Genomic DNA, 13,552 nt, shown 5'->3' on the forward strand with positions numbered 1-13,552 from the left:
AAATGGTATAGGTTCTCCTGCTTGAGCAGGGGGCTGGACTAGAAGACCTCCAAGGTCCCTTCCAGATCTATTCTATTCTAGTTTCTTCTAAAACTAAACATTCTTCTATCAAATCCACTTTCATATCTAAAATCCTTGAAGATGGAAGGGTCCTTCACGAATTTGGGCAGAACAGCATTTTTAACATCCCATAACGTGTTGAACTGCATTTTTTTTTGTCCGAGAGAATAGATTACAAGAGACTGTTTTCCTCGCAGAGCTATGTACAATTTAATTCTTGCATCATTCTTCGGGCAGAGTTATTTTCGCAAAAATAGTCCCTTACCCGCTGTAGTTTTCAGACCCATAGACCGTGCTGTGAGGAAGGTGGGATCCGGCACACGTCTCCGGCAGACATTCGGAGTGAAGTAAGGACCACGAGCGTCCGTGGTTGTTGGAGAATTCCAAGCTAACACTGGCAACAAAAAGAAACGAAGGCATAAAACAGAACAATTCGATTCCTTATCTGGACCAGATTGCAATAAATAGGTGTTTGCGCCAAGGACGCACAAAGGCTTTATAAACACGTCTTATTAAATAATTGATCTGAAATATGAAATGCCCGGGCCCGTTGAAAAGCTGAACGTTCAAGATGAACAGCAATGCACCAAAACACAAGCTGGTTACCCACGTCAAAAAGAGTTTGGCTGATGGGTAGGTTGATAAGACCTCTAAGCCTTATTTAGGCCGCAGGCCACATTTGGTTTAAATTCTACTCAACACTGAGTATCATTTGTACTGAGGAGAGCCAGACAAAGAGAAATTGAGACAGAAGCTTGGTGTGATTCTACCAACAATAGGTTCCTCAAACACCTTTGTGTAGGGGTCCAAAGGCTAAATGGGAGGTTTAGTTGTTTACGAGAGGCCCTTGGTGCTCTCTTAGCTTGCGTATTTTCTTGCAGACGTTTCATGACCAAACTAGGTAACATCATCAGTGGTACAAGGGGGTGGGGTGTGGAATGGAGGAGGAGGAGGAGAACAGCGACTGTGAGGTCCTTGGTGCTCTTTGAGCTTGGTTGTTTTCTTGCAGACATTTCATTACCAAACTAGGTAACATCATCAGTGGTACAAGGGAGTAGGGTATGTGGAATGGAGGGGGAGGAGGAGGAGGAGGAGGAAGAAGAAGAGGAAGAAGAAGAAGAGGAGGAGGGAAAAGAGTGGAACTGAGGAATCCTTGGTGCTCTCTGAACTTGGTGGTTTTCTTGCAAACCTTTCATGACCCAACTAGATAATGTCATCAGTGGTACATAGGAGTGGGGTATGTGGAATGGAGGAGGAGGAGGACGATTGTGGGGTCCTTGGTGCTAGTGTGGCTAGAAGGGAGTGGGGTGTGCTTTCATTGGGTAATGGAGCCTCTGCAAGAAAACAACCAAGCTCAGAGACCACCCAGGACCTCTCATTTCAACTGGGAGCTAAAAATATTCTCCTTTATCGGTAAGCTCAGGTTCCCTGAGTTCAGAGTTAGAAAGTATAAAGGTTAAGTTATGCATGGATGTCATAGTCAACGTAAGCATTTTCAGAAACTCAATGGGAAAGACAGACGTTGACGAGAGGACATTGGGGAAAACATGGTGAGATCCTGGCCCCAGCTCCCGCCAGTCAAAACTGAAGTTCTGATCTTCAATGATGCCGCTCAATCCAGTGTCAGAAGGACTTCAAAGCACCCCTGCCCTGACCGTCACTTCCGATCCTCTTGTGCCATTGCCTGCCGTATAAAGTATGGGGAAGCCAAAGCAGAGTGACAAACATATTGCCAGGAACTGTGGCATGGTGGTTAGAACGTGATATTGCCAGCTAACTCTGCCCACTGCCAGGCGTTCGATCCTGAGGAGAGTCAAGGTTGACTCAGCCTTCCATCCTTCTGAGGTCTGTAAAACGAGGACCCAGATTGTTGGGGGCAATATAGTGACTCTGTAAACCACTTAGAGAGGGTTGTAAAAGCACTACAAAGTGGTATATAAGTTCAAAGTGCTATTGCTATTGCTATCTAAGCCGTGATGGCACAGTGGTGAGAAAGCAGTACTGCAGGCTGACTCTGCCCACAGCCAGGAGTTCAATTCTGTCTGTCTCAAGGTTGACTCAGCCTTCCATCCTTCCGAGGTTGGTAAAATGAAAACCTAGATTGCTGGGGGGGAAAGATGCGGATTCTGCAAACCGCTTAGAGAGGCCTGTTAAGCACTGAGTAGCGGTATATAAGTCTACGTGCTGTTGCTATTGCTACATACATAACTGCAGAGAAAGTTGATGCTGCCTTCAGCCATCCCACAATTCCTGCCGTGAGGGATTTTTGGGGAGATTTTCAGTTCATTAACTTTTGTGGGCGTTTTTTTTGGTGTTTTGACTCAGAACAACACCTACTCCTGAATTTTAAGAAAAAGTTTGCCGCCTCTCATTATTAAAAATGAAAGTCGTTTACACACATTCGGATGAAGCATGATCCTCATTATATTCTGGAGAGCTGTCAAGTAATTCGGGAAGCATTAACAGAAATGAACTCGCTTGAAAAATGTATGTGTACCCTAAAGTAAGCGGCACAATTTAATTCTAACGCCCCCCCAATTTAAAATTCTGCAGATGATGCATTAAAACAAATTAATAACTCATTAGCCTGACACCAAATAAGCCGAAGATGGCTTACCCATTTCAGAATCATTTATTTTGGATACGGCTTCTCTTGAAGAATGCCTTTTTGTACTGTTATTCTGCCCGTGTTATTTTAAATTTGCATTAAATAGCATAGGAGGCTTCGCCCATTCCATCTGAGCTGAAATTTATATTCCGCGAGGACCATATTCCCTTCGTATGTTTACGCAAGGTTTCTTACGATCCCAGGTCAGGGAAATGACGGTGCTATTCAAAATCATGCTTTTAGTGGCTAAAGAAATGTGTGCTGCCAAATTGGTTTTTGAAATTGAGATGAAATTTGCCGAAAGTTAGCAACCGGTAAAAAGAAAAAAAAAAGGGGGGGAAGGGGGGGAAACTGTGTTTGAAGCACTATGGGAACAGGAAGCCCCCCCCCAAAATAAAATAAAATAAAATAATAACGTTTCAAAAGAGGTCAAAGACTCCGTGAGAAAGCTTCGCGATGAAGCAGAAAATTATGCTGCTCCGTGTCTCTTAAAAGAGAGTTTCGTTTAAAAGGAATTATTCATATTACCGTTTCTATTCAGCACCGCGTATTAAAAATGGAAGCAATTTAGGTCTCCATCCTGCTGAGGTACCATGCTCAGCATCAGGAGAACAAATAAATATCTACACAGAAACGGCCCTCGGTTTGCATATCAATGTACAGCCAACGCGAACGGCTGACAACAACGCAGGGCAGGAAACGACGAAAAAGGGGATTTTTCACCGGCCTCCCTAATTTGCAGAAGATGTAGTAAGCAAGCTTTTTGGAATCCCCTACTTCTGGAGACGCCAGATTTGGGAAGCTCTGCTTTAAACTTCCCCTTGTGTTTCTAGCTGTTATTTTATTTATTGGGAGCGGAAGGCCCACGTCCTTGGCGCTCTCCCAGCTTGATGTTTTACTTGGAGACCTCGCATGACTAAACTGGACAACATAAAATATGAGCCGGGTTGCCAAAGGCATCTGAGTTTTTGATCCCGTGACCCTGGGGATGCCGCAACGGTCCTAAGCGTGAAAAACGGTCGTAAGTAACTTCGAACAGTCAGAATTGCTGTAAGTTGAGGAGGTATAAATTAGGGGAGCAATGATATTTGCAAAACGCCAGCTGTGCGTGCTTTACCTGTTGCCCGGTTGATGGGTTCCACAGCCCAAGTTAATGGAAAACTGGACCATGTGGGTGACGGTAGAAGGAAGAACGGGCAGGACATGGAAGTAATCAATAGCCCAGACATTTCGGTTAGGGCCTTGGTGATTCTTCTGTTTGAGGCAGAATTTGGTGGCCGGAGTCTGAAGTTCTGGACTGATGACAGCTGAGACCAATGAGGGAATCTTAGATAGAAACGACAAAAACCAGACAAAGGCGGTTAATTTTGACTGTTTCCAGTCTGTGGCAAAAGAAGAAGAAGATATATACAGAATGTACAGAATAATAGAGATGGAAGGGACCTTGGAGGTCTTCTAGTCCAACCCTCTGCTCAGGTAGGAAACCCTATACCATCTCAGACAAATGGCTGTCCAGTCTCTTCTTAAAAGCCTCCAGTGATGGAGCATTTACTGCTTCTGGAGGCAGGTTGTTCCACGGGTTAATTGTCCTCCCTGTCAGGAAGTTTCTCCTTAGTTCTAGGTTTCTTCTCTCCTTGATTAGTTTCCATTCTCCTCCTCCTCCTCCTCCTCCTCCTCCTCCTCCTCCTCCTCCTCCTCCTCCTCCTCCTCCTCTATCCACTGCAGGATGAAGACCTTTTCTGCATGTTTCCAACCAATATTGTCCTGAGCTTTTGACAATTGGACCCACAATACTTGCTGATGTCATCAATCCATCTTGTTTTAGGTCCCTTTCTTGGACACTTAAACATAGGAATTAACATACTTAGGGACGTTTAGGTACCAAGTATGCAAACATATACACACATACATACACACACACACACACACACACACACCCCTAAATATATTGGGTATTTGTGTTTTGGCGGAGGGCGAGAGGAAAGGCCTGGAAGAAATCTGGATTTATGGTTTTATTGAAATGTATAAGGATTTCAAACAACAAAAAATATACTTCTAATGGGATAACCCTGGTTTACCCCACTCTGGTGTTAAATTATAGCTCCCAAAGGCATAGAGGTGCAGAATTTATCCAAGATCTTATACGAGTAATTTGACAGGTGGTAGTGAGCAGGCCAAAAACAAACAAACACACCAAGACGATGGCTTGCAATGCATGTCAAATGAAGGTGAGGTTTAATTGCGAGGTTGTGGCTTTTTTTTTTTGCGCCACCCTCTGTAGTTTCTCCCTTTCGGACAAACTAATGACAGGCAGTCAGCAAAGCTAAGGTATACAGCAACAATCCCTTCTGAAATTCCATGGTTAACGCTCTTCGATTCACAGACACGTTTTCCCCCGATTTAAGCCCATGGTGGCTCTAATTTTGCTTGAAAGGTCTGGCGGCAGTTAAGAAGGAAGGCAACAACGTTATTTGGGCAACCTCACCCCAAACCCTCAACTCCATCTTCCCGAATCTGTCTGAGGTGTCTCGGCCCTATGGTCACCCAATTCATAATCAGAATCATAATAGTAAAGTTGGAAGGGACCTTGGAGGTCATCTAGTCCAACCCCCTGCTCAGGCAGGAAACCCGATACCATTTCAGACAAATGGCTGTCCAGTCTCTTCTTAAAAACTTCCGGTGTTGGAGTATTCACAGCTTCTGGAGGCAGGTTGTTCCGCTGGTTAATTGTCCTCACTGTTAGGAAATTCCTCCTTAATTCCAGGTTGCTTCTTTCCTTGGCTAGTTTCCATCCGTGGCTTCTTGTCCTGCCTTCGGGCGCTTTGGAGAATAGCTTGACTCCCTCTTCTTTGGGGCAGCCCCTGAGATACTGGAAGGCTGCTATCGTGTCCCCCCTATTCCTATAACTTCACTCTAGCCTAAATGTTTCAGGAACACCCCCCCCAAACACACTTTATCTTGTCTTTTTTGCAATCTAATTGCAGGCACCGTGCTACTTGTTAAGAACCACCCCACCTTTTGAAAAGTGGCGTTTCTGGCCTACACTGGTTTTGGAAATGCCTCACCGAAGGCCTGGAGAAAAATATGAACAGCAGCAAAGTGATAAATAGGCAGGTGTGTCCACAGGACTAGGGGCTTTTGTCAAAATGATGAAAGGAGCTTTCACGTTTCAAGGTGTTATGTCATGAGCTCCCCCTCCCCTTTTGAATAGGCATGTGACATCATAATGCACCTAGGAAAGGGGTGGAGCCCATGTCACAACAGCTTGATGGTGCTTTCACCATTAGCCCTCCTTGCCTTGACATCCAAAGCAGAGCTGAATGGAAAAGCTAGTGTGTCAGGACCCACCCCAAACCACGTCTTAGGAAGACAAAATTCTTGGAGTCAAATCTATTCCAAAAAGAATCTTTACTATGACATGCTTGGTTGTAGGAAACGAGACAGGACTTAATATTATCCCATGAAGTTAACCCTTATAAAGAGTTCCCGGTTTAACCCCCCTTAACCCCATTTGGTCAGTCCCCCATCCTTTCTCTCGTATCATCCATCTCGTGGGAAAAAGGAACTTAGGACCCTTCATGTTTATTGCTGTCTTCCATGACACAAGCCAGATGCTAGCCCCCCCTTTTGTTTCCCCAGTTCAAAAGGCTTCTCCTTTCCTTTGAAATGCCTAATACCGGTTCAATACACATCCATTCTCTTCTCTTCGGGAGATGGCAGAATCCATGGAATAATGTTTGAAACATTCCATTTATGAATATGATATAAATGGATTCTGTCTCTCTCTCTCTCTTTCTCCTTCTCCTTCTCTTTCTCTTTTTCTCCCCCTCCCTGACTGTGGTGCGTGTGTGTAAGGGAGAAAGAGATGCGAGTTCACATTTGGATAGCCCTGCAGTTTTCTTGGCACCGTTTTTGGAAGAGGTCTCCTCTGGCCTTCTTCTTCAGTCTCCTGGCTTCTAGTCTACTGTTGGTCATATGGGCTTTCAGTTTCAATTTAGTCCCTTCGGATCTTAAGACCCTCAGTTCAGCGGTGGGATTCAGCCGGTTCACACCACTTCGGCAGAACCAGTAGCTAATTTTTTGTTGCCCAGGCCCAGAATGGATTTCCGCAAGCGGAATCCACGCAGAGAACCGGTTGTTCACCTATTTGAATCCCTCCACTGCCTCAGCTTAAATTTAATTCCTTTAAATCCTAAGTCCCTCAGTTTAAATTCAGTTCCTTCAAATCCTAAGTCCCTCAATTTAAATTTAGTTCCTTCAAATCCTAAGACCCTCAGTTTAAATGCAGTTCCTTCAAACCCTAAGACCCTCAGTTTAAATGCAGTTCCTTCAAATCCTAAGTCCCTCAATTTAAATTTAGTTCCTTCAGATCCTAAGACCCTCAGTTTAAATGCAGTTCCTTCAAATCCTAAGACCCTCAGTTTAAATGCAGTTCCTTCAAATCCTAAGTCCCTCAATTTAAATTTAGTTCCTTCAAATCCTAAGACCCTCAGTTTAAATGCAGTTCCTTCAAATCCTAAGTCCCTCAATTTAAATTTAGTTCCTTCAAATTTAATTCTTCCATTTAAATTTAGTTCTTTCAAATCCTAAGACCCTCAGTTTAAATGCAGTTCCTTCAAATCCTAAGACCCCCCCCCTCCCAGTTTAAATTGAGCTCCTGCAAACCTTGAGACCCTCAGTTTAAATTTAGTTTCTTCAAACCCTAGGACCCCCAGTTTAACCTTAATTTATTTAATTAAATTTTATTTTAATCCCTTCAAACTCACATCCTTAGATGCTAAATTTTCCTTTCTTGGAACAAGCCAGGATTGGTCCATATCCCATCATCTCTGTAGCCTTTAAAAGTGACCCACATTGTCTAAAAGAGTTTCAGAAAAGTGGTGTTAGCAGATATTTCTCTCTTTACAGCTTGGAGTCAGGCTGTTGTAATCTAGTGCTCTTTTGTAATCTAGTGCTGTTGTAATCTAGTGCTCTGTTGTAGTCTAGTGCTCTTTTTTCAGGATACATTTTGAATACTTACCCTGTGGGAAGCATAGGTCATTACATCTAGAGTGATGTGGTCTTTTCTCCCTTCAATTTTTGCGTATAATAGGACATCATTTCCATGCGATTCTCCGGTGTCACAGCTTCCCCCTGAAATAAGTTGCAAGGCAATCCCATTAACTTTATTTCTACTTTAAGAGTGACAAGGACGGTTTTCGGGGTATTAAGGTAACGTGGGCCAATATAGGGAAAGTAAGGCTAACAGAATATTCACCTTTCTTTCATTCTAATGCAAGTGGGACAATAATATGCACAATGCAATGGCTTGTATGTATAATAGTGAAGGGATTTTATTATGCTTAAGCTTGATATTAGTAATATTGATATTAGTAGTGATGCTTTGTAATCACATATACATATACATATACATAAGGGACGCGGTGGCTCAGTGGGTTAGGACGCTGAGCTTGTCGATCAGAAGGTCGGCAGTTTGGCAGGTCGAATCCCGAGTGCCGCGTAGCAGAGTGAGTGCCTGTTACTCGTCCCAGCTTCTGCCAACCTAGCAGTTCGAAAGCACGTAAAAATGCAAGTAGAAAAATAGGGACCGCTACGGTGGGAAGGGAACAGCGTTCTGTGCGCCTTTGGCTTCTAGTCATGCCGGCCACATGACCATGGAGACGTCCTCGGACAAGCGCTGGCCTTTCGCCTTTGAAACGGAGATGAGCACCGGCCCCTAGAGTCAGAAACGACTAGCACGCATGTGCGGGGGAACCTTTATCTTTACATACATATACATATATATATATATACATATATACATATATATATATATATATATATCTTTTGTTTATGTGCAAGCAGCTTCTTTATATTGGGAAATTAGTTCTATAAAAGCAAATGTTTCATGCTTTAGGTACAGGGGATTGCTTACATGAAAAGAGCATGACGAGGGGAGGGGGGAAAGGAGTTATGGTGGAACCTGTGTTGTTGTGTATGAGTCATCATCTAGGAATTATTTTCATCATCTAGGAATTATTTTCATCATCTAGGAATTATTTTTCGGTGCTATCTTATGCCTAGTAAAAAGACCTGATCTTTTTGTTCTGGAAAGGTGGTGAGCTTGTGGGGGCTGGCAATGTTCGGCAGCAGTTGACATTCATTGGCCCCTTGGCCACTCATTGACCAGCAGTGACGGCCAGCTGGATGTGAGCCCGGGGCATCCAATAAGCTATGTAGACTCCACCCCACCTGTACCACACTCACACACCTTGGAGCCCCACAGCCAAGCCGTCCCCACCTCCCTTGGCCACTGCCTGCAGCGGTGGCACCGCTCGCAGCCCTGTCCAGCCAGGAGCCAACCGCCCCTCCACTCTCTTCCAGAATGGGAAGCTCGTGAGCCCAAAGGGGAAGCTGCCGCCACAGCCCGCTGGGTGAAGCCGCTACCTTGGAACGGCGCCCATGAGGCTCACCTCCCCCACTGCCCTCCTGCACCCACCATGAGCAACCTGGCCAAGGACAGCGAGCACAGCAGAAGCCTTGAGGAGGAGATGAGTGAGGCTGGACTGAGTGAGTGGCATCAAGCTGGCCAGTCCAGCTAGCCATGCCCACCCAGCCGTGCCTACCTAGTCGCGGTGACCCGGCTGTGACCACGCAGCCAAGCTTACCCAGCCAAACCCATCTGGCCCTTTGAGGGCAGGCGCAATGCTGATGTGCCCCTCAGTGGAATTGAGTTTGACACCCCTGTTGTGGGTGCTCCATCACTGAAGGCTTTCCAGGGACTGGACAACTATTCATCTGAAATGGTATAACATAGAGGTCCCCAACCTTTTGGGCACCAGGGACCGGTTCCGTGGAGAGAGGTTTTTCCACGGACCAAAGAGTGGAAAAGAGTTTTGTGTGCTGCCTGCACCCTGCGGATGGGGCTTTGCTTGTTTGTGTGGACCGGTTGCTGGCATGCCATGGCCCAGTACCGGTCCATGGACTGGGGGGGGGGTTGGGGACTCCTGAACTAGGGCAGTGGTCCCCAATCTTTTGGGCACCAGGGACCGGTTCTGTGGAGAGAGGTTTTTCTGCAGACGGGAGGGTGTATGGTTTTGTGTGATGCCTGCATCCCGTGGATGGGGCTTTGCTAGTTTGTGCAGACCGGTTGCTGGCATGCTACAGCCCAGTACCGGTCCACGGACTGGGGGTTGGGGACCCCTGATATAGGGGTTGGACCGGAAGATCTCCGAGGTCCCTTCCAACTCTCTTATTTTATGCTCTATGTTCTATTTTTCTTAGTCAGAATTTGAGTTTTCTGTGGTCTTGAAAGAAATAATGCAAAAAAAAAATAACTTATCTGGACGTGCAGAAATAGAGTAAGGGATCAGAGCTGATCTAACCTCTAATTAAAGTAATCTCATAATTATATACAGTCTGTAACGATATATCCATTTTGAATATTAAATGAAACTTAGATACTGTAACACAGAACCAAATTGTCTCGTTAAGAGCAAGTTCAAAGACTAAGAGTTGACAGATTTATTAAGTCAACCTTTAGTGTCTGGCAGGGTCACGTCCTTCCAAGAATTCATTATCACCTTTTTGTAACAACTGAAACATGATCTTTCCAACACTCACCAATTCTAATTTTGGAGGATATAATTGAACAACACATTAACATCTTTAAGAACTAACTTCCTGTCAAAGATTTGGTTCATAGTTAACGAAGAAGGAATTTCCAAGAACAAGAACAGATTACTTTCCTTTGAGTTCATTACTAAACTCCAGCGTAAGACGAGTAGTTAAATATCAGTTGAAGAGTTTAAATAATGTATTGCTCAGCTGAGCTAATTTTTAAATCAGAAGAGACTTCTTTAGCATTTCTGAAAACCCGAGATCATCTTTAAAATATTTCAGTTCTCCGTTCCAAATTCCTTATACATTACCCAAGTTTATTTTGAAATTGCTTTTAAGTGATCGGTAATAATGGAACGTTGGTTTAATCTTCGTAAAAGTGCACAGCAATTGAATTATCAAGAGGAGCCGATCTCGTAGGTCTGTACTACCTCAGGCCACAGGGGAAGAAGGATCGCATGTTTGAAAGCAGATTAAAAAAAGGATTACGTGTGATTCTAACAACGTCTAACACCCTTCAGCTTGATAACCGCACTCAATGCGTGCTCAGAAGGTGGGAATTTTTCCCCCCCACACAACAGAAATTTATATTCGCATTCTCTCGTGGCGTGGAGTAGCATAATGCCAATGCAAACTCAAACTAAGGCTAGCTGAGCACTTGAGCACTAAAAACTCAAAAATAAAATCCATTCTTCTTTAAAAAAAAAAAAAAGCAACGTTTAAATAATCCACCAACTCATTTTCACACAATCGGTGTTTTCGATACGATCACCCAAGCTGTGCTGAGCTCACAGCTTTGTCTCGGAGTTCAGAAGGTTGGCAAAAGAGTGTCTTTCCTGTTTTCCACCAGGTGTGGCTCCCCCTGGATACGAAACAGACTTCCTTTACTGCTTCATGTTTGGTGCATGAGACATGACCAACGCAACCTGACAATTGGGAGGGAAGATCAGAGAATTCCCTTCCAGTAAAGAAACGGTGTTTTTTGTGTCTTGTTGACAGGAAGAAAAAAAAAACAGCCTTGCCAGATCCGTCCTGCTTCCTTTCTCGCTCTTTCCATTTTGCATTAATGGACGCAGGTGTTGAAAGGATGAGCTTCCCCCGTAGAGTTTACCCCGATTTGTGGACATTGCAGAATAATATTCGGGGAAGGGGAGGGGTGAGGAAGGGATGTTAAGGAAACCAGCTGCGTGGTCCTGCCAAATTTAAACCTGTTTTCGATGATCTCAACCTTAGCTCCAATCGGGGAGAGAGGCACGAAAAGTCCGTAATTTTACATCTTCCCTGTTTCTGAATAGCAAATAGCTTTCCTCTTCTTTGATCTTCAAACGCCATTTGCTCGAGGTAAAACTTAAAAGATTTCACCTCGATAAAGACAACAAAAAATAAACAAACCACTGAAAGGAAACCCAAAATTACTCAATTATTTTACTTCACCAGAGGTGTGATTTGACCGGTGGGGACCTTTTCTGTGGACACTCGGATTCTATCTTTGACTTCAAACTCCACTGAAGAATGTGCAGAAATAATCTGGGCTGCCCTCATTAGTGTTGCTTTGTTCATTGTTTATTTTGATGGGATTGTTGTGATTCGGGGTCAGCCTGTGGGTTCGGCAGTTGGGTCGGACGATTCAGAGGAGGAGGAGGGGGGTGTTGGAGAGCCTGAAGAGGACAGCCCTGAGGCTCCGCAGAGCCCTCAGCCAGGCCCCTCCCATCTGGTCACTACGCAGACCCAGCTGTGTGAGCCTGACAGCGTGGATGAAGATGACCCACAGCTGGCCCTATTCAAGGATGCCCGACGCAGGAGGCAGTCAATCAGGAGTAAACGGAGGAAGGCAATGGGGCACCTTGGAAGGAGGCAGAGAGAAGCCACGCCTTGAACTGTTTAAAAGGGGAATGTGTGGGAGGGCTGGTTTGCTGAAGGCAACCGTTTGAATAGCTCCTGTTTCATGGTTCGTGTTTGCTCTGTTTGCTCTGTTTTATGTTAATAAATTTGGCAGGCTTAGTTCCAGCCTCTTGCCGTTTTGTAAAGGGGTTGTCCCTGCCTTTTCTGCAGGGCCGGTAGTAGGCTGGTACAGAACAGGGATCTCCCAAGGCTAGAGAGTTATATTTGTGGCGCGCTCTCTGAGCTTGGAAGTTTCCTTGCAGGCGTTTCGTTACCAAACTAGGTAACATCAGCAGTGCTAGCCAGCATAGTGGTATTTACGTAACTAAAGCATTTGTGACTGCATTTGTTATTTTCGTCGCAAGCCACCGGCTGCGGCAATGATTGTGTTGAATCGGCCCAGGTTTTAGGTGACCCTCAACTTGGGAAGCTGACTGTTTTAACTTTGTTCTCTCTTAATCCACCTGACCTCATAATGGGTGGGAGGGAAAGGATGGAGAAAGAACTCTATATACCAATGTATGAGTTCCTTTGAGCAATAGCCTTGAATCCAGGAGAATGCCCAATTCGGATTGGAGGAGTTGAAAGGGGAAAATAAATAAAAGTCTGCTTTGTATAAGCCTAGCTTACAGAAAAGGAATGCAGTGGCCTATCGGTTAAAATGTTGGCCTGTCAACTGGAAGGTGGGCAGTTTGAGACTCAAGCACTATGTGATGGGCAAGTGTTCTGTACCAGCCTGCTACCGGCCCTGCAGAAAAGGCAGGGACAACCCCTTTTACAAGAAGGCAAGAGGCTGGAATTAAGCCTGCCAAATTTATTAATACAAAAACAAACGGAACAAGACACGAACCAAGAAACAGGACCTATTCAAGCGGTTGCCTTCAGCAAACCAGCCCTCCCACGCATTCCCCTTTTATACAGTTCAGGGCGTGGCTTCTCTCTGCCTCCTTCTGAGGTGCCCCATTGCCTTCCTCTGTTTACTCCTGATTGACTGCCTCCTGCGTCGGGCGTCCTTGAACAGGGCCAGCTGTGGGTCATCTTCATCCACGCTGTCAGGCTCACACAGCTGGGTCTCCGTCGTGACCAGGTGGGAGGGGCCTGGCTGAGGGCTCTCATCAGCAAGATCTTCAACCCCCTCAGCAAGCTCTCCAACACCCCCCTCCTCCTCCTCCTCTGAGTCGTCCGACCCAACTGCCGAACCCACAGGCTGACCCTGAATCACAACAGCGAGCTCCCATCCTCGCCTCAGCTGCTGCCAACCTAACAGTTCTAAAACGTGCAAATGCGAGTAGATAAATAGGTACCACTTCATTACCATATCTGGTGGACATGCCATGCACTAAAGCTAAAAGATTTCGGTCAAAAATACACATATGGTTGGGAGAAAATGACTAAAAAAAACAT

The 13,552-nt window shown here is 45.1% G+C and overlaps 1 protein-coding gene across 1 annotated transcript in view; it reads right to left on the reverse strand.

The window, feature by feature from the left end:
- RELN (reelin) overlaps nucleotides 1-13,552 on the reverse strand; it is a 345,250-nt gene that overhangs the window by 137,526 nt on the left and 194,172 nt on the right. Inside the window, exons 13-15 of the mRNA XM_081331294.1 lie at nucleotides 7,689-7,801; nucleotides 3,786-3,994; nucleotides 326-454 (exon numbers count right to left, since the gene is read on the reverse strand). Coding sequence (XP_081187420.1) covers nucleotides 326-454; nucleotides 3,786-3,994; nucleotides 7,689-7,801 — 451 coding nt within the window. The remainder of the gene's footprint in view (nucleotides 1-325; nucleotides 455-3,785; nucleotides 3,995-7,688; nucleotides 7,802-13,552) is intronic.

The sequence above is a fragment of the Vipera berus genome (assembly GCF_964194415.1).
Source record: "Vipera berus genome assembly, chromosome: 6".
Taxonomy (NCBI): domain Eukaryota; kingdom Metazoa; phylum Chordata; class Lepidosauria; order Squamata; family Viperidae; genus Vipera; species Vipera berus.